General features: G+C 38.9%; 1 protein-coding gene across 10 annotated transcripts in view; it reads left to right on the top strand.

Moving 5' to 3' along the window:
• FN1 (fibronectin 1) overlaps positions 1-23,021 on the top strand; it is a 69,343-nt gene that overhangs the window by 41,876 nt on the left and 4,446 nt on the right. For 2 of the 10 annotated variants that reach the window (XM_052661225.1, XM_052661212.1), the window contains 17 exons: positions 526-708; positions 3,048-3,137; positions 5,135-5,404; positions 6,122-6,238; positions 7,364-7,528; positions 8,056-8,211; positions 8,874-8,987; positions 9,755-10,024; positions 11,214-11,401; positions 12,245-12,332; positions 13,217-13,393; positions 14,186-14,275; positions 14,502-14,681; positions 15,778-15,867; positions 16,822-17,288; positions 18,372-18,510; positions 21,163-21,327. In XM_052661225.1, the coding sequence (XP_052517185.1) occupies positions 526-708; positions 3,048-3,137; positions 5,135-5,404; positions 6,122-6,238; positions 7,364-7,528; positions 8,056-8,211; positions 8,874-8,987; positions 9,755-10,024; positions 11,214-11,401; positions 12,245-12,332; positions 13,217-13,393; positions 14,186-14,275; positions 14,502-14,681; positions 15,778-15,867; positions 16,822-17,288; positions 18,372-18,510; positions 21,163-21,327 (2,949 nt within the window). The remainder of the gene's footprint in view (positions 1-525; positions 709-3,047; positions 3,138-5,134; positions 5,405-6,121; positions 6,239-7,363; positions 7,529-8,055; positions 8,212-8,873; positions 8,988-9,754; positions 10,025-11,213; positions 11,402-12,244; positions 12,333-13,216; positions 13,394-14,185; positions 14,276-14,501; positions 14,682-15,777; positions 15,868-16,821; positions 17,289-18,371; positions 18,511-21,162; positions 21,328-23,021) is intronic. The other 8 variants (XM_052661243.1, XM_052661241.1, XM_052661240.1 and 5 more) reach the window with 5 other exon arrangements.

Genomic DNA, 23,021 nt, shown 5'->3' with positions numbered 1-23,021 from the left:
GGTTCTCTGCCCTGCATGGTAAGAAACATGCTGAGAACCCATTTGCATGAACCCTTCTCACTTGTAAGTAGAATTCACTGATGGAACTGTAGCTGTGGCGTAGCTGTAGCCACTCCTGTCAGGGGGACATTTAGGACCTCCTGTCTTGTTGTTTGTGTGCATGTGTTTCTTTGGAAAGTATCGCTATGTTTCTCTTTGCTGTGTGGCAACTTAAGCCTCTTCAGCCTGGGATCAAATAATCATCAGTGGTATTAATCATGTACCTTGATTTTATGTATTTGAAAGTGGATTAAAATTTTTCTTTAAAATATATGGATGGCAGAAAGGTTAAAGGGGCCTAACAGTACTGGGTGTAGTGTTTTATTTTTAACAATAGTTCACTATGACTTAGATTAGATGAGACTATTTGCATGATGACTCATTTCCTTTATGCATGAAATACTGGTTTTTACCTTTCCAGCTATCCTTGTTAAGCTTTATTTTTTAAGTGACATTAACCGAGTCTTCCTTCTTACTTGAAACCAGCTGTCCCTCCTCCCACTGATCTGCGATTTACCAATGTTGGTCCCGACACAATGCGTGTCACCTGGGCTCCACCTTCATCCATTGAACTGACCAACCTTCTGGTACGCTACTCGCCTGTGAAAAATGAGGAGGATGTTGCCGAGCTGTCAATTTCTCCTTCAGACAACGCAGTGGTCTTAACAAGTAAGCATTCAAGTGTATTTGTTCAATAAATACTAGGCTAGCACATAAGGAAAAGAATTTTGTGTTCTCGGGTAGGGGCAACAGAGATTAAGACAGAAACAACAGAACTACAAACTAGATTCCAAATCTAATGCACAGCTCTATAATTTTAAAAGATGTTATATTTGTTGTTATTTTAACATATCTTTGATATCTACAACTTTTTAAAAATCAGTGGAAAAACACCAACTGTGAAGTTCAAAGACTTCAAACACGTTCTGTTTCCAAATAAGCACATTAAAAACAAATGTGTGCCAAGAGACGTTGCATGACTAAATCTCAGTGTTTAGCGAGAGAAAAAAATGAGGATTGAAGCTGGTGTCGTGGCATCTGTTTTATTCTCATATAAGTGTCAGCAGGTAATCTGTTTGGTATTTGAAACTTAGAAACAGCGACTGGTCACTCAGGATAGATCAGGATTTTATTTTGAAGACAGAGCCAGAAGTTTAATTTGTACTTCAAAAAGAATCTGTTAGCAGGATTTCTCTGATGGCGGAGGACTTTTGAAAATAACTGACACTAAAATAAACAGCCACAGTTTATGGAAATCGTTTCTTTCTAGTTCCTACCCTTTTGAAATTGATATTTTTTATTAAAGACAATAAAAGGAGACTACTACATGTTGCTTTTCACATAAATATTGCTTCTCATTATTTTTGCTCTAATAGTAAAATACACATATAAGAACAGCAAACATTTTTACATAAGGGAAAACTAGCTCACACTTAAGTACACTACCTAATGATGGTCTGAAGACATCTTCCATCTTTCAGACGTATTTTAGAGAATGAAATACAAAGAAAAAGCAACTCAGCATGACCATAGTCCTGGTTTCTCATTTTGTGGCTGAGGGTGAGAAATCTTTATGTCTGCCTGTCAGTGGGACTATGATTCTGTTCTGGAGCATTCTGGAATCAGTAGTTACAGCATTACCCACTACACAAGGCTCTGCTTCAGGACCACTGTCTGCCCCACATTAGCCACAGACCTGTCACGTGTTCGAATGTTCTAAGGTCTTATTCTAGATCCAATTCTAGATCTCAAGGTAGCCATTTTCCCCCAGAGAAGCCATTAATTATCCTGATTATACAGTTGAAGCAACTGAGGTCTCCAGTGGCTAATCCATTGCCCCTGGCCAAGCAGGAAGGAGGAAACGGGAGTCCACACATCCTGTTCCCTAGTCTCGTGATTTCATAAAACTTTCAGGGGCCCCTGCAGAAGGGGAGATGGTGTAGTGGGAAAAGGGTCTTGGGTATAGGAATTCAAAGGTTAGAAACCTTACTCTGTATCTTTTTCATACCTCAGAATGAAAGGAGACCCAGGAATGTATATTCAACTCAAATATTCTGTGTGTGTGTGCTATCACTTGCTCAGTTATGTTTGGCTTTGTAACTCCATGGACTGTAGCCCTCCAGACTCCTCTGTCCATGGGATTTTCCCAGGCAAGAATTCTGGAGTGGGTTGCCATTTCCTCCTCCAGGGGATCTTCCTGATCCAGAGATCAAATCCATGTCTGGTCCATCTCCTGCACAGCAGGCAGATTCTTTACCAGTGAGCCACCTGGGAAGCCCCTTAAATTTTCTGTTCTTATCTTAATATGGCAGAATCCATCACCCTCAATAATAAGTATGACTCTTTTCAAGTAAAGGTTAATTGTTAAGACGATTGGTCTTGGCTTGGGTCATCTCCTCTGTCATCTTGGGCACATACATCAGAAAAAATAACTTCTCTGTGCCTTATTTTTCTCATTTGTGAGCTGGGGATAATTTTAAACCAAACTTTTGGAGGTAATGGATATGTTCATTGTCTGGAATGTGGTGATGGTTTCAGAAGTCTACAGATTGTCAGAATCTGTCAAATTAGACCTTTTAAATATTGGCAGTTTATTGTTTGGTAACCAACCAGTTTTAAAAAGTTGCAGTCTACCTCCTTCTGTTGCTGCAAGGAGTATAAATGATAGCTGCCGTGCCGTAGTCTCGATCACGTGCCCTCAACAGACATGCTGTTAAGTGAATGACAGAAATATTACTGTGCTGCAGAAGCTCCAGCTTATTTCAGATGCAGCTGAGTCACACCCGCAGAAGTGGAGTTGAGGGAAAGGCTTAAAGATGCTACAGGGTAGGGCGGCCCTTCCTCATCACTGCCGACAGCCCCTCTCCAGGTAGCAACGTTCACTTCAGTGTAAATAGGCTCTAGAACTGGACTCTTGGATATTTTATTAGGTGAAATAGTACCGAGGGTGCTTTGGTTTTTCATTCTTTCAAGCACATTATAAAAATAATTCTCACTTGTCTTTTCAGATCTCCTGCCTGGGACCGAGTATTTAGTCAGCGTCTCCAGTGTTTACGAGCAGCATGAGAGTATACCTCTTAGAGGAAGACAGAAAACCGGTGAGTCATGTGGGTGACACGCTTATAGAGTGGCTTTCACCTACCAATTCTGAAGAGCAGAATTTGGTGCTGCTTCTAAAAATACGTCTCCATTTTTTGCGGGGAACGGTCATTATCTTTAACCACTAGTCTTAAAAATTAAGACACCTTATGGGGATGTAAATGGGTACAGCCACTGTGGAAAACAGTGAGGCGATTCCTTAGAAAACTGAAAATTAAGTTACCATATGATCCAGTAATCCCACTCCTGAGCGTATACACAGCCAAATGATAATTCAAAAGGACACACACAACCCTCTGTTCATAGTAGCACTGTTTACAATAGCCAAGATATGGAAATAGCCTAAATGACCATCGGCAGATGAATGGCTAAAGAAGAAGTGGTACATATATACAATGGAATACTACTCAGTCATTTTAAAGCAATGAAATCATAATGCCATTTCCAGCAACATGGATGTAACTAGAGATTATCATAGTAAGTGAAGTAAGTCAGAAAGAGACACATACCATGTCACTTATATATGGAATTTAAGATATGATACAAATGAACATATTTATGAAACAAAAACAGACTTACAGATATAGAAAACAGATTTGTGGTTGCCAAACAGAAAGGGGTTGGGGAGGAAAGGACTGAGAGTTTTGGGATTAGCAGATTCAACCTATTACATATGGATGGATAAACAATCAGGTCCTACTCTATAGTACAGGGAGCTATATTCAATACCCTATCATAAACCATAATGGAAAAGAATATTAAAAAATAGAATGTATATATATGTATAGCTGAATCACTTTGCTGTATAGCAGAGATTAACAAAACATTGTAAATCAGTTATACTTCAATTAAAAAAACTGATTTTTTTTAAAAATTAAAACACCTTACTCAACTGTTACTCTGACTTCCAATCACTAAGACTGTACTCTCTGCCTCCAGGGAAGATTGAAAATAGTTCAGAAACTTTGTTGTCTGTCTTTTTAAAACTATCTCCCAAGAATAATATTTTGTAATTTCCATTATTGAGACATAGTGAAATTCCTTTTTATTAGACAGCTCTGTCTAATGGCTGACCCAACACTGTCATTGTCATCTAAGTATTTTCCCTCCTTACTAAGCCACTATTTCTTTTTTTCTTATTTGATGGAATATTCATTTACTATATAAAGGGAGTAGAATAGAATCCCATAATATTTGCCCTTCTTAAATATGAGTATTTCTGTTAATTTTTCCCTTTAAAAAAGTGCACTTTAATATAACCACTTACTTATTTTTTATAGTCCACTTGCTTCTAAGAAGAAGTTGTGGTATCTCAATTTGATTTGAGTATGTTATTGAAGTAAATGTTATAAGTAAAATGAAAATTGCTAGAAATCCCAGAGAAGTTAAGTGCTTTGAATTTGGGACCAGCTCTAAATTTTGTTAATTTTTCTTCAATGCACTAAATTCTCAATTCATAAGGAATCAGGTGAATTGTAATTTGTCCAGGATGAAGTCTTATTTTAGTTTTAGAAAATTTTTTGTTTGGCATTGTTAGCGCCGTGTTGCCATATCAATTCCCTCTTGAGTGCAGAAAGCTTCTTTGAAAGCCAAACACTTGCCTTGAGAGTGGGCAGGTCTTGCCTTACTTTGAGAGATACACTTAGAGGATAGAAACAGAATTCTGGAACACTGAAGCATTTGAAAACTAGTAGTTCCCAGAATATCTAAAACTCCTGTCTTCAAATGTGATGCAGAATTACCGGGATTACTTAGCCAAAACAAAAAGAAAAAAAAAATGAGTTGGACAGCTTGAGCAGAGTCAGTTTATTATTTTGAAATATATCTGTGCCTTAGAACCAGTGTGAACCTAAGGTTCATGACAATTCATTGTGTTAGTAGAAAAGGGTTGAAACATTGGATGGATATTACTTTTCCTTACATTCTTCCTCAGTTCCTAAGTTGGTGCTATCTTTTTTTCCCCTTTATCTCTTCCTCCCCTGAATGGGAAAAACAGCTCTCGACTCCCCAAGTGGCATTGACTTTTCTGATATCACTGCCAACTCTTTCACTGTCCATTGGATTGCTCCGCGAGCCACCATCACTGGCTACAGGATCCGCCATCATCCTGAACACATGGGTGGAAGACCTCGGGAAGATCGAGTGCCCCCTTCTCGGAATTCCATCACCCTCACCAACCTGAACCCAGGCACAGAATATGTGGTCAGCATTGTCGCTCTTAATAGCAAAGAGGAAAGTCAGCCCTTGGTTGGCCAGCAATCAACAGGTAACTTGTTTTCCCATCTGCAAAGAAATTCAGAGGACTTTCCTATGCAGGCAGTAGCTTCTGTGACACAGCTTTGTGTTGTCTGAGTCATCATATCGTAAAAAAAATAGATTATGGTTGTGAGATAACTTCTTTATTCTAAGAAATTTCTTACTTGAATTAGATGTATGTGCATTTTTAAGAACTAAAGTTTTATTCGAAAAGTTGAAAATGTTCTGTTTCAAAGTTCTCTTAAAAACAAAATCATTTTAATATAACATTGTAAATTGTTCTTAGGCTATAGATGCTTAAGTACTTAGGGAAGAAGTATCATCATTTCTGTACTTCAGTCTCACATGGATTAACAAAAAGGCATAGAGGCAAGGAAATGCGGCAAATATCACCAATTAGCAAATACCTAAAGACAGGAAATATGGGTGTTCATTATATTATTTTTATAACTTTTACTTTGTTCCAAAATTTTTTCAGAATACTCTTAAGAAATACTTTTCAGAAAACTCTTCAATAAACTTGAAATAATCATCTTGCCACAATTTGAATTGTCTCCTTGACCCCTAACCTAGCGTTGTTCATAACTTTTAATTTTGCTGATTTTGTATAGCATTTACATTATTATATGGAGGAAGCATAAAAACAGTGTTCCACAGAGTGAACAAAAGGTGGATCAGGGCATCCTTTGAAAGTTACGGATGTGAAAACTTTCCCTTGTATTTCTAGTTTCTGATGTTCCAAGGGACCTGGAAGTCATTGCTGCAACCCCCACTAGCCTGCTGATCAGCTGGGATGCTCCTGCCGTCACAGTGAGATACTACAGGATCACCTATGGAGAAACAGGTGCGTTAGGGAAGGGCTTCTTCACACCCTGATCGAGTCTTCTGTCATGGGTAACCTTAAAGCCCAGTATTGGATGCCTAATTAAAGAAACTTTGGCAAGTCCATTCAGTGGAGCCTTGATGTTTTTTTTTAAGAGTGTGTAGGAAATATGTATTATAAAACTGTTGGCAAAATCAAGATAAAACATTGTTTGTATAATACTAGAGGGGAAATAAGCGACTTCACTTTTTAAACTTTTCACTTTCATGCATTGGAGAAGGAAATGGCAACCCACTCCAGTGTTCTTGCCTGGAGAATCCCAGGGACAGGGGAGCCTGGTGGGCTGCCGTCTCTGGGGTCGCACATAGTCGGACACGACTGAAGTGACTTAGCAGCAGCAGCAGCAAAGGGGAACAGTAGAGCTGCGGAAGGAGGATTGTAAATTCGCAACTGTATTATCAGTGGTGAAATGATAAGTAATTTGTATTTCTCTTCCTTTTACTTTCCTGTATTTTCCAGATTTTATTTAACATGAATGTATTCCATTAAGATTTTGGAAAAGGACCCCAGCATGTGAAACTGTGGCTGTGCTGGGCCTTTGTTGCTGCACAGGCCTTTTTCCAGTTGTGGTACACGGGCTTCTCATCGCAATGGCTTCTCTTGTTGAAGAGCACAAGCCCTAGAGCACAGGCTCAGAAGCTGTGGTGCATGGCATGTGGCCCATGGCGTGTGGGATTTTTCCAGGGATGTGGGTTCAGGGATCGAACCCACGTTTCCTGCCTTGGCAGACAGATTTTTTTTTTTTTTTTTTTTAACCACTGAGCCACCAGGGAAGCCCAATATGGGCAGTCTTGAGTTGAGGACTTACCTTCTTTCTCCTTCTAATTTTAACCTACCACATGTTAAAGCTGCAAGGTTAAAATAGCATTTTAACTGCAATTTTTCTCTCAATTTTTACACACTCAAGGCTTACTACATACATAAATAAATATACTTTTCTGTTCAGGATCTGTTAATAGCACTCTTTAAAAGTGAATAAGCAAAGGCGTAACTTACATGCTGCTCTCAGTATGTTAATTCAGCAACTCAGCAATCCCCAAGTGTCTGTCAGTCCCTCACACTTTGAACTAACCCCGTTTCACATAGGAGGGAGTAGCCCTGTCCAGGACTTCACCGTGCCTGGGAGCAAGTCTTCAGCTACCATCAGTGGTCTTAAACCTGGAGTGGACTACACCATCACTGTCTATGCTGTCACCGGCCGTGGGGACAGCCCGGCAAGCAGCAAGCCCGTTTCCATCAATTACCGAACAGGTACTTATCTTCCTCTCAGATGACCCAGGCTCATTTACTCAAAAAGTTTTTACAGTGTTCTCCCAAAGTATTTTCCTCGTTGTGGAACTGATTTTCTTTTGTAAAAAGATGAAGCAACAGCTACAGAGTTTTGAGCCAGATATATAAGAAGCACCCCAAGGGCAGGGATTTTTGTCTGTTTTGTTGATTGCTATATTTCATGTGCCTGTAATACAGACAGGCACAGAGAATGCAGTAAATATTTGTTAATGAATGAGTGGATGAGCTGATAAGATAAGGAGACGAGCCTCTATAGGACATATAATTTCTTTGTGAGTGAAACAGTCATATTGAAAATAGGCAATTTATCAAGATCCAAGCACCAGCTCTCAAAAGTTCTCTCTGCATCTTCAAAATAAACATCTAAGAGTCAGTAGTAGTAGTAGTAAGAAATTATTCTGTCTGTACCAGAACTGGAGACAAAGAGTAGTTTAGTCTTGTCCCTAGGAGCTGGGGCTTCATTGGTTTCTCTTGGTTTTTATTTGTAGAAATTGACAAACCATCCCAGATGCAAGTGACTGATGTCCAAGACAACAGCATCAGTGTCAGGTGGCTGCCTTCAAGTTCCCCTGTTACTGGTTACAGAGTGACCACTGCTCCTAAAAATGGCCCAGGACCATCGAAAACGAAAACTGTAGGTCCAGGTAAGAAGAGCCAACCTCTCACAACATCAGGATAAACAGAGTAGGACCACATGATATGTTTTTGTAAATAAATGACCAGCTGGCTCTGAGTACTATATAGTCAGAGTTTCCTCATTTGTGAATTCGGGGCTCACGGTTGTTACCAACTCCCTATACAGTAGAAGTTTTAGGGGGAGTGCATTTCTGTTTTTATATGTGTAGTAGTGTTTGGTGTGCACATCTTAAATTACTAGATTCATCTTGGTGATTTTGTGTATCATGCACATTGAGAAGAGACAGATGGGCCTAGCTGACTTTTAAAGATTCTTTTAGCTCTTGTTTCTGTTTTCATATAAAACAATTGTCAAATGAGGATCCTCAGGTGATATCTTAAAGTCCAGTTAGTTTTCATTTTTTCAAGAGCAACATCATTCATTGTTGGCCCCATCATATTCAATTTTAGAGTTTATCCTTTGGTGTACTTCACTCCAATATGGTAATTTGTATTAGCAATGAACAGGTTTGTCCAAGAGGAAATCCATGTGTGAGTCCTCTAATATTTTCATGATAATTCCGCATATGAAAATTCCTGGCCACTACACATTTATTACCGAATTCTGAAAGTCCTTGGTTGTCATAATGGATGACGTACAAGCTACATTTGCTTTTCACTCCCTTTGCAGATCAAACAGAAATGACAATTGAAGGCTTGCAGCCCACAGTGGAGTATGTGGTCAGTGTCTATGCTCAGAATCAAAATGGAGAGAGTCAGCCTCTGGTTCAGACAGCGGTAACCAGTACGTAACCAGTGTCTGTTTTCCATGTTCAAAGTCACACTTTGTTCTTAGGTGTCTGGATACCTAGTTTGTATCTTGAGCTGAGCCCATTGCAAACATTTTTCCTTCTCAGTGATGAACACACAGGGAAAGAAGTTGGGGAACTACCATAGTTAGCTGTGCTATGCTTTGAATTGCTTTTGCTCAAATGGCCTCAGCAAAATCTTATTAGCCTATAGCAAATCTATAAAATGTTGTGCTTGCGCCTCCTTTTCGACAGCTGGATGGTAAAGTTGATTGAAGTTTGCCACATGAAGCTATTATGTTTGGAGCATTTGTGTGGCTGGACCAACATTTAATTTAAATACTCAATGGGTGGGGGAGGGAGTTAAAGATTATAACAATCTGAATCTAACATTTAAAATCAACTTTACCACTTCCAAGTATAAAAGAAATCCAGGTCTGTGAGACTAACATCACATTGCCAAAACAAATCTTGGTAGAATATCCTAAAATGTATATAAATAAATCCTCATTTGGGGACATTTTGCAGGGTATCTTCGCATCTCACGTACACTCATGTTTTAGTAAGAGATGCGACATTAAATATTTTCTGAACCAAAAAGCCTTAAGCAAGGGTCAAGTAATTTTCTATTTAATAGTGGGTTAATTGGAATTTAATTCATCAAAGAAAAAATGGTATCTGTAGAACTGCTTTGCATGTTATCAAAATGCTTATTTCACAACTTGCTTTTCACATAACCTCTTACCATTAATTTGCCTAACAGACATTGATCGCCCTAAAGGACTGGCATTCACTGATGTGGATGTCGATTCCATCAAAATTGCTTGGGAAAGCCCACAGGGGCAAGTTTCCAGGTACAGGGTGACCTACTCGAGCCCTGAGGATGGAATCCATGAGCTATTCCCTGCACCTGATGGTGAAGAGGAGACTGCAGAGCTGCAAGGCCTCAGGCCGGGTTCTGAGTACACAGTCAGTGTGGTTGCCTTGCACGATGATATGGAGAGCCAGCCCCTGATTGGAACCCAGTCCACAGGTATATCGTTCATCGCACCACTGGGTGCTCGTGGGAGCAGTGGCTTTATGCCCTGCTGAGTGCATTACACTTTTATCAGGCTATTGATTCCAATGTAAGGGGGTACCCAGAAAGACAGCCTCTCTATTAGGAAAGCCCCTCTTTAAAGGAGAACAGTAATAAGCAGTGAAGTGTAGGTGACATAGAGAAATTCTAATAATAGGAAATTTTGGAGTGGCTTGGCTTACTACCAAGGCCATAATGCAAGACATTTGAAGTTAACATGAAAATTGTCGATTATTTCTTGTCTCCCTGTGGTTATGCTCACTGTGTATGAAAGAAAGAAATCTGGCATCTTAGAGCCTACTCTCAGAAAGGAACTCAAACTGAGCCATTTCATAGTAGCAGGATTCTGAGAAAACATGGGTGAGCCCTTCCTTCTCTGGTTAGAGATCACACGCTCAGTGTATAATTTTGCTCGATGGCCTAAGAATCAGATGCATAGGAAAGAGTTGGTAGGGCAGATGCTTTCCACCATGCCTTATCTTCTTGTGCTTTGTCTCTGAAGCAGCGTGGAATGCTAAAGATGTCCCGTTGTGACAGCATAAAACCTGGAGGTGACAATCTGTATTATTGCTATCTGCTTCTCCTTTCTGCTTCTGTTGTGAGCCAATTTTCTTCCTATGCTGCACCACGGAGAATACTTCAGATTTAGCAGTGATATCTTCCATGGGGTCCAAATAAAGAGAATAAAAACATAATTCTATCTTTGGAATGGAATACTCTGTGAAATGGTTTTCTGCACAAAGATAATTTTTGTCAGAAAGGGGCTGCTGCTCATCTTCCCTTAGAAATGGAAAATCAATCCTAATGGTCAATAAACCAATGTGACTTTTTTTTTTAATTCATTAAGGGAAAGAAAAAAAAAAAAAACCCAAACTACTAAAACCTAAATTCTCTTAGACTGTTGGCATTTACCCAGATGTTTTCAGTGATCCTGAGTATTGCTGGATTAAAAAGCACTTTATTTTTCAGCAAGCATTTTCTTCATTTTGCATCCCCTTTTGTACTTTTCTATACTGAATCTTTGCTTGACTAGGGTACCTACCAAACCAAACAAGCACAACCTATGTACTCGTTGGAATTCACTTTATTTCCCCCCTTCCCGCATTTACGTAAGATAAACTCTAATCGATAACCATCCCAACAGCCATTCCTGCACCGACCAACCTGAAGTTTACTCAGGTGACACCAACCAGCCTGACCGCCCAGTGGACGGCACCCAATGTTCAGCTCACTGGGTATCGAGTGCGGGTGACCCCGAAGGAGAAGACCGGACCGATGAAAGAAATCAACCTTGCTCCCGATAGCTCATCTGTGGTTGTGTCAGGACTCATGGTAAGAAGTGTCTGTTTTTCACTGGAGTAAAGAAGTAGGTCATCTCTTATACAATTGACAGTGGTGGAAATAAAATGTCATAAGAAATCTGTGTTCTTTGCTGTCAGATTAATTTTGTCATAATTTTGTGTCAAGTAGAATGAAGCTTTTCCAGATGACTCATAGGGACAGGATTTTATGAGGAGCACTGGATGTTGCATAGCTCTTACATGTATTCTGTTTATTTTAAAATATTGTGTGTGTGTGTAGTGGGGGGAGCAATTTATATAGCCATAGGCTGAATGCATAAATCCATTTTATTTATGGCTTTTCTGAGTGTTATTACCCTTGCAAGAAATATTCTCCAATTTTTACCAATGCAGCCTAATACCACCTTCCTGAAGTCATTTTTTAACCTCTAGAGGTACATGCAAAGAGCTAGCCAGGTACCTAGGAAACTAGTGTACTTCTTAACATAAGGCCAATTTCAGGAGAAACTACAGAAAGAGGGTTCAGAGATAAGACTATTCTCTTCCTCTCTATGATCAGACAAATTCATGATTTGCACCTTTCAAGTCACAAAAGAGAAAACAGGCTAATAGCATTTTCCTCATTATGTGTCAGCTGAGTGGAAATATCTAAATTATAGCTTACTTGAGCTTAACCCTAAATACATTTTTAAATTCATGTAGTTAAATATGTTGTTGATAATCTGCAAATTAAGCTAAGAGTGTACAGTTCTGTGGTTTTCGCTAGCTTTGTCTTTTTCTTTTCTAACCATTGCATTTTTTTTGAACGCTAGAGTGAAAATTCCCAGGCTTCAGAATAGCTCGTTGCTGAAGCTTACTGTGCCCTTCTTTCTAGGTTGCCACCAAATATGAAGTGAGTGTCTATGCTCTTAAGGACACTTTGACAAGCAGACCGGCTCAGGGAGTCATTACAACTCTGGAGAGTGAGTAATCAAACTTTTTAGTGTTGATTAGCTTTCTTTATAAACAAAAATTAAAGAATGGCAAATGCTTTTCTAGATCACCAAGTTGACAATGGAATGATTCCCGGTTTGGAAACTGATTGGCTTGCCTCTCTTTTTGAGTTACTTCTGTGGCCCTCTCCAGAAGGTGGTGTGCTGGCACATACATAGAATCACTTCATGGTGTGATAGTATTAGTGCAATGAACTAGGACTTACACTTAGGTTATGTTCTACTGGTTAGAATTTGTTTTCATAGAGTGAAGGTTGGGGAGGGCATGCTGGCTTCTCTTGTATCTTTAACAGTGTAGTAAGTATTAGACGATGGTGGCCCAGATTCTAGTTTTCTGCCATATCAATAACCCACAGTTATTCTCTTTCAGAAATCAAATAAAATGTCAGAGTTTTCTGATCTACAAAACAGGGATGGCATCATACCTGTTGAGAAAATATATGAATCCTTATAAGAATGACAAAATACTAGCAATATATTATTATATATATTATATACACACATATATAATTTATATGCCTTCCTTATGTTACTACATATATTTTATATTGTGATAATAATTTTAACACTTGCTGAGGTATTTATAGATATCTAAAGCCAGCCCTGAAAAACACTGGCCATATCTGTAAAGCTTTTCATTTCTCAAAAAAAAAAAGATACACGAGGTGAATATTTTCTTTTTTCCTGATTACTGGGAGCTTTTCTCTCTGGTTGCCACAGGAGAAAATGTACACATTATTAGTAATATATAAAAATGGATATATTTGGTATAGAAAAAATAATTTAATATCAAAACCTTAACTATATGAGCCAGGCAGGCACTAATACTAATCTGTGGCTATCATCCCATGCAGATATCAGCCCTCCAAGAAGGGCCCGGGTGACAGATGCTACCGAGACCACCATCACCATTAGCTGGAGAACTAAGACGGAGACAATCACCGGCTTCCAAGTTGATGCTATCCCAGCAAACGGCCAGACTCCCATTCAGAGAACCATCAGGCCAGATGTCAGAAGTTACACCATCACAGGTCTGAGAACCCACTCTTCTGACCACATCTGTCAACTGTAATTCACAACATAAATTACCTGATTAGTTTTTCTACCACTTACACTGATTAAATTTATCTTCAGTGTTTTATGATAACCCAGCTCTATTGTTTACAACCTATTTCCATCCTGTGATCAAAAATTTTGTCCTGCAAATGCCTGGTTTTGCTAATGTTTGCCAGAGAAATGGCATAAGTCCCATTCAACAAATTTGATCTTTCACCAATGAACCCTTTCTTACGGAAAAAAAAAAAATTAAACATAATGTTTGATATCCAAAAGAAACTCAGAAAGAATGTATAGTTCTTAACATTTATGTAGATTTTAAAGCAAAATTAAATTTAAAAAGGAAACAGTACTATTTCACAGAGATCGAAGTTGTTGTCAGAGAATGTTTACTATCTGGGTCAGTTTAGAACTTTTTGAGATTTAAAGTTCTGATCTCAGTTACCAACCAGTGACCATCAGATTAAAACACAGATAATAGGTCCTCACCCCTATTTATCACCAAAATGGCCACTTTTAACACAGCATTTTTGTATTTTAAAATTTATTTTAGGAAGTGTCTTGGTGTGCATCAGTGCCTTTCTTTTGAGATATATTTCTCATGGACAGTTAGCACCCATACCATGTTCTAATTTATTCAATTTGAACCACTTTAGTGGTTTGTATATATAGGCAACGATAGGAAGAATCATGAAAATCACAGATGAGTTTGAAAATTTTCCTAGTAAATGGAGATCAGATAAAAATCATCTCTTTACCAATTTCAGGTTTACAACCTGGTACTGACTACAAGATCCACTTGTACACCTTGAATGACAATGCCCGGAGCTCCCCTGTGGTCATCGATGCCTCCACTGGTAACTACACTTTCTACTGAAGAAATGTCCCTTTATATGTATGTGTGATCAGTCATGTGGACCTGAGCAACAAAAATGAGGTTGATACTTCTGTATTAAAATCACAGTGAATCATTTTTACAGGTTATAGAATTCTTAGATCCTTTCAAGTCCATTTTTAAAGGCTAGGAGAATGAATAAATGGTTGTTCATTTTCTTAAAGAGACCTAATTTTGTTTTCTTTTAGCCATTGATGCACCATCCAACCTGCGTTTCTTGGCCACCACACCCAACTCCCTGCTGGTATCATGGCAGCCACCCCGTGCCAGGATTACTGGTTACATCATCAAGTATGAGAAGCCTGGGTCCCCTCCTAGAGAAGTGGTCCCTCGGCCCCGCCCCGGTGTCACAGAAGCTACTATTACTGGTATTGCTGCATCCATTCTACCATTTTCCTTTTTACTCTTTGGGACACACAAAGTGCTTAGCAGACTGCAACTGTGTCTTTGGTGCTCTACCATCAGATCAAGAAGCCCATTTCTGATCACTTCAGAGGGCATTGTCTACACAGGCGCTGTTAAGCACAATACATCTCAGAAGTCATGAATTCATGAAAATGCAATAACTTCGGTACTGTCATATTCTGGAATCCTTTTATTTGCTGTATGTTTGCCAAACACATATCAGTTCTTCCTAGAAAAAGACATTTTTCAAAGCAAACTACCAAATGCTGATACTGTTCTCTTACTCAGCAACCTAAAGAAAGATAAGCTGGAAGATTTGCCAGAGTGCCACCTCTCATGGCTTTCATTATCCAGTTTCCCAGGATAGGTCTCGAGGCAAATTGATTCTCATACTGGAGAGTGTGCTTGGGATGGGAATAAGAGATCATAGGCCTCTGGTATCATTTTTGTCTAAGAAATTAAAACTATATGTGTATAGGGTATCATCTTGACTTAAAATATCCTATAGAACACACAGGTACCAGGAGACACTGTTTTTTAGAAACTTTGGAGTTAGGAAAACAGAATCAGATATGGAAGGTGTTGATTTGGATACGTCCTACCAGGACCACACAAAGAGTGATCATTCTTTCTTGCAGAGCACGTTCTGTAGTCTGACTTTTCATTGATCCTGCCGCTGAGAGTGGTCTGGCCTAGGCACTAAGTAGATTCATGTATGCAGTCTGCACTGATCGCTCCTAAATGTGTATTTCACTGGCAGTGTACAATGCTGATAGGTTTTCTTGAATTCAAAGAGCAGATGAGACAACATGTTAAAAAAGTATACCCCAGAGAAGTTAAAGTGCTTATTCGGGTGTCAGATTTGATAGGAAGATAATTAATTTGCTAAGTGCCCATTGTATACAGAGTATTTGAGTGTTTACAGAAGCAAAGCAAAGTCTCCGTTGCCTTTCAAGAGGCCAGCGACCAGCTGAAGAGAGGATGCTTGCTTCAGAGATCAACTTCCCATTTGATGAGCTGAGCCCACAGATGTAATGTGATGATTTGTCCTTCCATCAGGTCTGGAACCAGGAACAGAGTACACAATCCAAGTCATTGCCCTCAAGAACAATCAGAAGAGTGAGCCTTTGATTGGGAGGAAAAAGACAGGTAACAAGCACCTTCTGGGTAATGGGGAGCCGGCCATGACAAAACTAATTACAGACGATTTATCTTGCAGTGCAAAAATGCTCCAGGTTTTGATGTATTTCTCATGGAACTTTTTTTTCTCTAACAGCCTAGCATGTATGTTGTGCTTTTTGATAGCGAGAATGACCTGACCATCTGCAGAGTTCAGTTTCATTTTTTTCCTATCCAGTCAATATAAAGACCTTTTATTCATCTTTAGAAAGTTCAAACCAGATATTAGAATGTAAAAGCCAAGTTTCGATCATTGCTGTTCGTCTGTATATTCTTTTGGAGTTAAAAGTGTTATTATAAAAAGTGGGGAGGGAAGAGAAAACTCTTTCTCATTTGTCTTTATTTACTATTTGATTTCTGAGGCTTGAACTAAGTAATGTCTTACTTTTTATCCAATTTCAGTTTAATTTGAAGAAAATGCTTTATTTATGCTGATAGAATTTTTAAATGAATTTTATGTTATGTGTTTTAACCTATTCTAAACATTTCAGACGATGAAAAACTACTGCACCAAACCTCTGATATTCTCATACTTCAGATGCTGATATAATTAGTCTAGATTCTAGTCATTATAACATGATTCTCAAGTGAGAAAGAGGGGAAAAAAGCCTGCATATTTCAGTTCCATTAGGCTTAATTCGAGCAGAGGCAGCTTTTATGTGGCTTAGCGTTTCAAAGCTTTGTATGATAAATTCATACTAACACTTTTTTTCCTTCTAAACTATAAAGAAAACTTTGAGAAAAATCATAAAGATTTCTTTCTGGGGAAAAAAAGTGTTTTGTGATTTAAGAACTGCTAATTTTTCAGGAGCTTTGATCAGATTGTAAAATAGTCGTTGTTGCCTGAATTGATAATGACTTCCTGAGGCTACTTCCGGGAGCTTAACACGCTTTGCTTTTTTGGCTCTAACCTCTCTTGGCTAGATGAGCTCCCCCAGCTGGTAACCCTTCCACACCCCAATCTTCATGGACCAGAGATCTTGGATGTTCCCTCCACAGTTCAAAAGACCCCTTTCATCACCAACCCTGGGTATGACACTGGAAACGGTATTCAGCTTCCCGGCACTTCTGGTCAGCAGCCCAGTCTTGGGCAACAAATGATCTTTGAGGAGCATGGTTTTAGGCGAACCACACCGCCCACAACGGCCACCCCCGTAAGGCATAGGCCAAGACCGTATCCGCCGAATGTAAATGAGGAGATCCAAATTGGTCATGTCCCCAGGGGAGACGTAGACCATCATCTCTACCCTCATGCTGTGGGACTCAATCCAAATGCTTCTACAGGACAAGAAGCTCTCTCTCAGACAACCATCTCATGGACCCCATTCCAGGAAAGCTCTGAGTATATCATTTCATGTCATCCAGTTGGCATTGATGAAGAACCCTTACAGGTAACTCATGTTTCCTTTTACTTCTGGGACACTTGGGGAAAAAGTAAGCTAGGCTACTGAAATGACCAGCTCTGATGTCCAGTGACCCTACTTCTAGGACCTCTTAGAAATGTGATTAAGTCTTGATGTTTTTTTGATTGGAGTTTAATTGCTATACAGTGTTGTATTAGTTTCTGCTGTACAGCAAAGTGAATCAGCTCTATGTATACAGTTATCCCTTTAAGTCCTGATGTTTTTTTTTTAATCTCAAGATGACTCTACTTTAAGAGATGTACCAGAGAGTGTCATTAGCTTTCGTTTAGTGGAGAGAACAAAATCACTTCTGTTACTCTCAATTGTTTGAGGTTCCACAGTAATATAGACAAAGAAGTGATCTTAGAAGAGAGAGAGATCCTGCCTGAATTGACTTTTGTTTAGGAAGGGCTCAAATGCTGTCATTATGGTTTGTCCTTGAAGAATCAAATCCCATTTTCTACCATATGTCAAAGGAGAAAGACTTTGGCTGAAGCTGTGCCTATAAGTGATTGATTCACTGACTAAAATTTCTCTTGTTTTGCTGATATCAGTTTTTACTGTTTTCTTAGTTTTAGAAAGTGGCAGAATTTTAAAAACTGAAGACTTTTGAGCTTAGAAATAGGAGTTTGAGGATTTGCCCCTCAGACAAAGTGTTTGAAGGACCCCATGTTGGAGTCAGATGCCACTTGGGTAGGATGAATGTCTCCCAGAGAGCACAGTGTCCCCCTTTTATGTGAGGGGGGATGGCCAGGGCTGCCACTGGGCTTGCCCAGACTTGCAACTAAAGTAGAACGAAGAGGAGGCTGTCTCTAGAATTAGTGAGGGTTCCTGGTAACTATGGAGCACGCAGGGTAGATTTGGGGCAGGAAAATCTGGCAGGTAGAGACGACCCCTCACTTAAATTCCATTTCTCTCCTTGGTTAGTTGGGACCTTTGCACTCTCCATTTTTATTTGTCTCCCTTTGCTTGTTTACACAGTAGGAGTTATTGAGAAAAGAACAGAGGAAGTCATGTCAGTTCCTCACTGTAACACTTTGTCCCCCACTTTGGATATGCTAATCATTGCAGTTCCGAGTTCCTGGAACCTCTGCTAGTGCCACCTTGACGGGCCTTACCAGGGGGGCCACCTACAACATCATAGTAGAGGCAGTAAAAGACCAGCAGAGGCAGAAGGTTCGCGAGGAGGTGGTCACCGTGGGCAATTCTGGTATGTGAATGTCTGGGTGTTTGGGGCACACTGTGGACCAGCCCAGAGATGCTTCTTCAAGTGACTGTTCTTTTCCTCTTTTTGTCTTTTGACTTTGGGAAATAATTCCACGAAGAAAATGAGCAACTTTAAATTCCATCCTTTTTCCCTCAAAGTATCCTAGTATGTTTGAAAATACATAAGAATAAGAAAGAGAGTCTCAAACATGATGTGGTGATAGGCCTGGAAGGGACTTCAAGTATTGTTTAGTCCAACACTCTGAGTTCCAGCCAGGTGTGATACAGGACACAAGTCTCCAGTTCTCTGTTCCCAGACCCTCTTCATCTTACTAGGTTGCTGCTCCTGAGTCATGTTTAAGTACTGAAAGGATTGAAGGTGAAAGGGTTACTTGCTTCAGTCATGTCTGACTCTTTGCAAGTCCATGGGCTATAGCCCACCTGGCTCCTCTGTCCATGGAATTCACCAGGCAAGCATACTGGAGTGGGTTGCCATTCCCCTCTCCAGGGAATCTTCCCAACCCAGGGATTGAACCTGGGACCCAGGTCTCCCATATTGCAGGCAGATTCTTTACCATCGGAGCCACCAGGGAAGTCCTGGTGATTACCTGTAAAGGAAATTCCTTATCTGCATATATCAGTGCCTGCTTGGTTTTGTTCCTGATGTAAAATGCTACCTTATTCCCACATTATTTCATGATTGTATGTATATGCTTGGTCACTCACCTGTTTCTGACTCTTAGTGACCCCATGGACTGTAGTCCATCAAGCTCCTCTGTCCATGGGATTTCCCAGGCAAGAATACTCCAGTGGGCGGCCATTTCCTCCACCAGGGGCCCTGACTCAGGGATTGGTTGAACCTGCATCTCATGTGTTGGCAGGCAGATTCTAGCCCATATTTCAAGACTATAGAAGCCCAAAACTGCAATAGAGGTTAAATGGTCATTGACTCTTCTTTATAGCACCTGGATATTTGTTTGTTTTTGTTTTTTGGCCATGCCTTGTGGCTTGCAGGATCTTAGTTCCCTGACCAGGGATTGAACCCAGGCCATGGCAGTGAAAGTGCCAAGGCCTAACTACTGGACCACTGGGGAATTCCCTAGAAAGTCCTTTTAAACCAGTAGTGTATCAGCTGGCTTTTCAAACTGCGACAGCTAAAGTTTCACCAGAAACATGAAATAGAGAATAATCAGAACCGTGAATCTTCCCACCGGAGAGTTCTCTATTCCCTATTAACAGGGAGTGCTAAATTCTATCTGCCCAGTGATAGGTTTTATTTCTATGGCCAGATACTTAACCTCAACCTCAGCCTTCTTTCTCATTTGACAGATGACTGTGTTCTTTTACATATAAACTCCTATGAATTGCAGTTGAGTTTTTTTTTGGGGGGGGTGGATCATTTTATGCTTATTGAGTTATATATCCATTTAATGTGCACCTTTGCTTCGTGTGGTTTTGCTAGTAGAATGCCATGTGAAAGGAATTTTCAAGAGCACAAAGGACTTTGTGCTTTTTCCTCATCATTTTTTAAAAAGATTCCATCTCCAAAACTTTACTCCTGGTTATTTTTTGGAGGGTTATTGAAACCCTCCTAGCAGTTTAAATTCCTTCCATTTTTCCTTCCAACTCATTACCAACAGCAATATTCTGCATTCTAACCAGGTTCTTCCAGCTCTGAGATGTTTCAGATGTCTTAGTTTTGACAAAACTCTTATTTTCTTCCAGTTTGATCCCTTTCAAAATATTAGGCACTTCAAATATTATTGCTTTTGAGTTTTTTATTTTTGCACTGTGAGAAGAAATGTACGCAGTGGGATTCAAAGTCACAGAAGTTAGTTCATTTAATTTTTAGAGACTGAATTGAAGCATGCTTTATTTGTATAGATTATTTTAAAATCAGCTTTCACAAAACATAAAAGACCAGATCTTAGACAACATGAAGAGATTCCATTAGTGATTCCTAAGTCACTGGTATTCCACTACTTCCTCTTACTTGGAACAGTTGGGTTTATTGATAAAGTAAAGCAGTCTGACCATTATGACAATAATGTACAAAATCTAGGCTTTTTGCATTATGGCAAAACATTCAGTGAAAGTGAGTATCACATTTATGTGGTTACATTTTAATGGTATATAAAATTGCTATGACTTTTGCATTAAAAGCAAAAGGCGCCCTCTAATAATTACTCTTTATTTGGTGAGAATGTTCTAAGTGTTGGCAATAGGCCAATACCTGGAATTCATGATCGCATGTGATCTTCACAAGATCCTCAGCAGGAGGAAGTATTTTTATTATTATCCTCACAAGCTTAAGGTCACTCAGATACTGATGGAGAGGAATTGAAGTCCTTAACTGCCTCACGATCTGTTCCACGTTCTATGAATTATATTTACCAGAAATGATGTGGTTTTTTTGTTTTCAGAACTGAGGGCAAAAATGAAAGATGGGCTCCTTTTAAGAGGCTGTGGCAAGTGTTCACCAGCACAATCTAAGCATTGTTCATTAGAGGAGCTGATGCACTGATGGAAACATGAGTGCTTCTTAATGCTACTGGGATTTTGGGTTTAGAATAGTCATCATATACGATAATCTGGTTTTCTTCTTATGGGCCAAAGCTATAATAAAATGTCTTCCCTTCTCTCTTTCTTCACGCAGTTGACCAGGGCCTGAGTCAGCCCACAGATGACTCCTGCTTCGACCCCTACACGGTCTCCCATTATGCCGTTGGAGAGGAGTGGGAGCGATTGTCTGATTCTGGCTTTAAACTCTCGTGCCAGTGCTTAGGCTTTGGCAGTGGTCATTTCAGATGCGATTCATCTAGTGAGTAGCTTGCTTTGTCCATCTCTTGCAGTTCCATGCAATCGCACAGGGTGCCAGGAAGCATGTTTGGCAGACAAGGCTCTTCCAAACATGAAGCAAATGAAAGGAGATTGCTTGACTCAAAGTAACATTTTGCATCATATAAAAATGATGGGAAATTTTACTTGTTGAATATGGCTTCATCTCAAAGATTGTATTTCAATATGACTATTAAACATTAATTTGCAATGGTAATATGATTTTTAAAGTTTTCTTGTTAAATGAATAAAGTCAGGTTTAATGAGTCAAGTCTAATGAAGAGTAGCAGAGACACAAAGAAACCTCAAATCTCTTTTAATCTTTGGTGTTTAGCATGGTAAGAGATGAACATTTATACTCACAAACACTCTGTTTCAGTTCAGACCAGATACACACATATCATAGTATATAAACACACTTAACTCTTCCACATCTCCCATACACAGATATCATACACACACATACACACACTGGATAGCTTGAACCTTGCCAAGTAATCTAGAGAGTAAAGGTGATCCATTTGTAGATAGTTAAGAATCGACTTCAGTTGAAAAATATTTTTAATTAAAAGAGATTTTAATATTTTAAATTATGTTTTAGTTAAAATAATTCTAGGAATTGCTTATCATGCTTTGAGATTTAGTATTAGCATTTATGTCTTTGTTTTTAGGAGATGTGATTATTATTGAAAACTGGTTTATTTTTATAGGTGTTAACCATTATGCCTTATAACAAGCCTCCTACATACATATACAAAAATTGTATTCAGAAAAATAAAACATAATAGACTTTTTAAAGATTTTCAGAGGATTTTACTTATGTATTTGAAATGGTTTAATTCAAACAAATATAAAAACAACTGATTTTTTCAATGCAGAACTACTATGCTTGACCGTTTGAAAATGGAAAGAGCAGTATAAGTGTTGTACTGCTGTTTAGGAGTTGGAAGTTTTAACACTTGGTATCAATTAGGTGGTTTTTAATTTCTGAAACTGAATTGTTTTTAAGTCTATGTATTTATTACCTATGTAAGTACTTAGGCGCAGTTATGAAAGCAGAGCTATAAGCTGATTTATGTGATTCTTTGGCTCAACTTACATAGTTTTTTCCTTGATGTCATAATTACTGAATAATATTTTTAAAGTTTTAGGAATGACTGATTTGTTGATAAAATAGAAGTCATGTATGTTACGCAAACTTCTGAAGTTTGTTTTTAGTATAAACTTTGAAGATTAAAAAGTTATCTTTTATGTATAGAAGTTAAAGAATATATAACTGTGAATTTTAGATATTCCTTGGAACCAGTTTTCCTTGTAAGAATGACAACCATTGATTTATCATTATTTTTGTTTTTATTTTGATATTTAGGCTTATTCTTTCACTTTTCATATTTACAAGAAGCCAACTGATCTTTGTTTTTTGGTTAATTGAACTTTGTACCCAGGATCTCTGCGAAAGTGACTTTTCATCTATGATCTATTCCTAAAAATCTACTCAAATCCTAGTTTAGCCTTCCTAATGTTAAATCTTAATAGGGAGAAGTCAAATGAAGGTCATTGTCTATTCTTGTGAAATGATTATGATGGAATAAATTGGTTCTTAAAATGTCCGAGAAAATGCTAAGCTGCAAAGATAATAATTGTAAAATCCAACCAAAAGAGTGGCTTGTCAGAGGA

This window comes from Budorcas taxicolor, chromosome 2 (assembly GCF_023091745.1).
Source record: "Budorcas taxicolor isolate Tak-1 chromosome 2, Takin1.1, whole genome shotgun sequence".
Lineage (NCBI taxonomy): Eukaryota > Metazoa > Chordata > Mammalia > Artiodactyla > Bovidae > Budorcas > Budorcas taxicolor.
The sequence above is the reverse complement of the archived record's forward strand: the minus strand, read 5'-3'. Positions and strand labels throughout refer to the sequence as shown.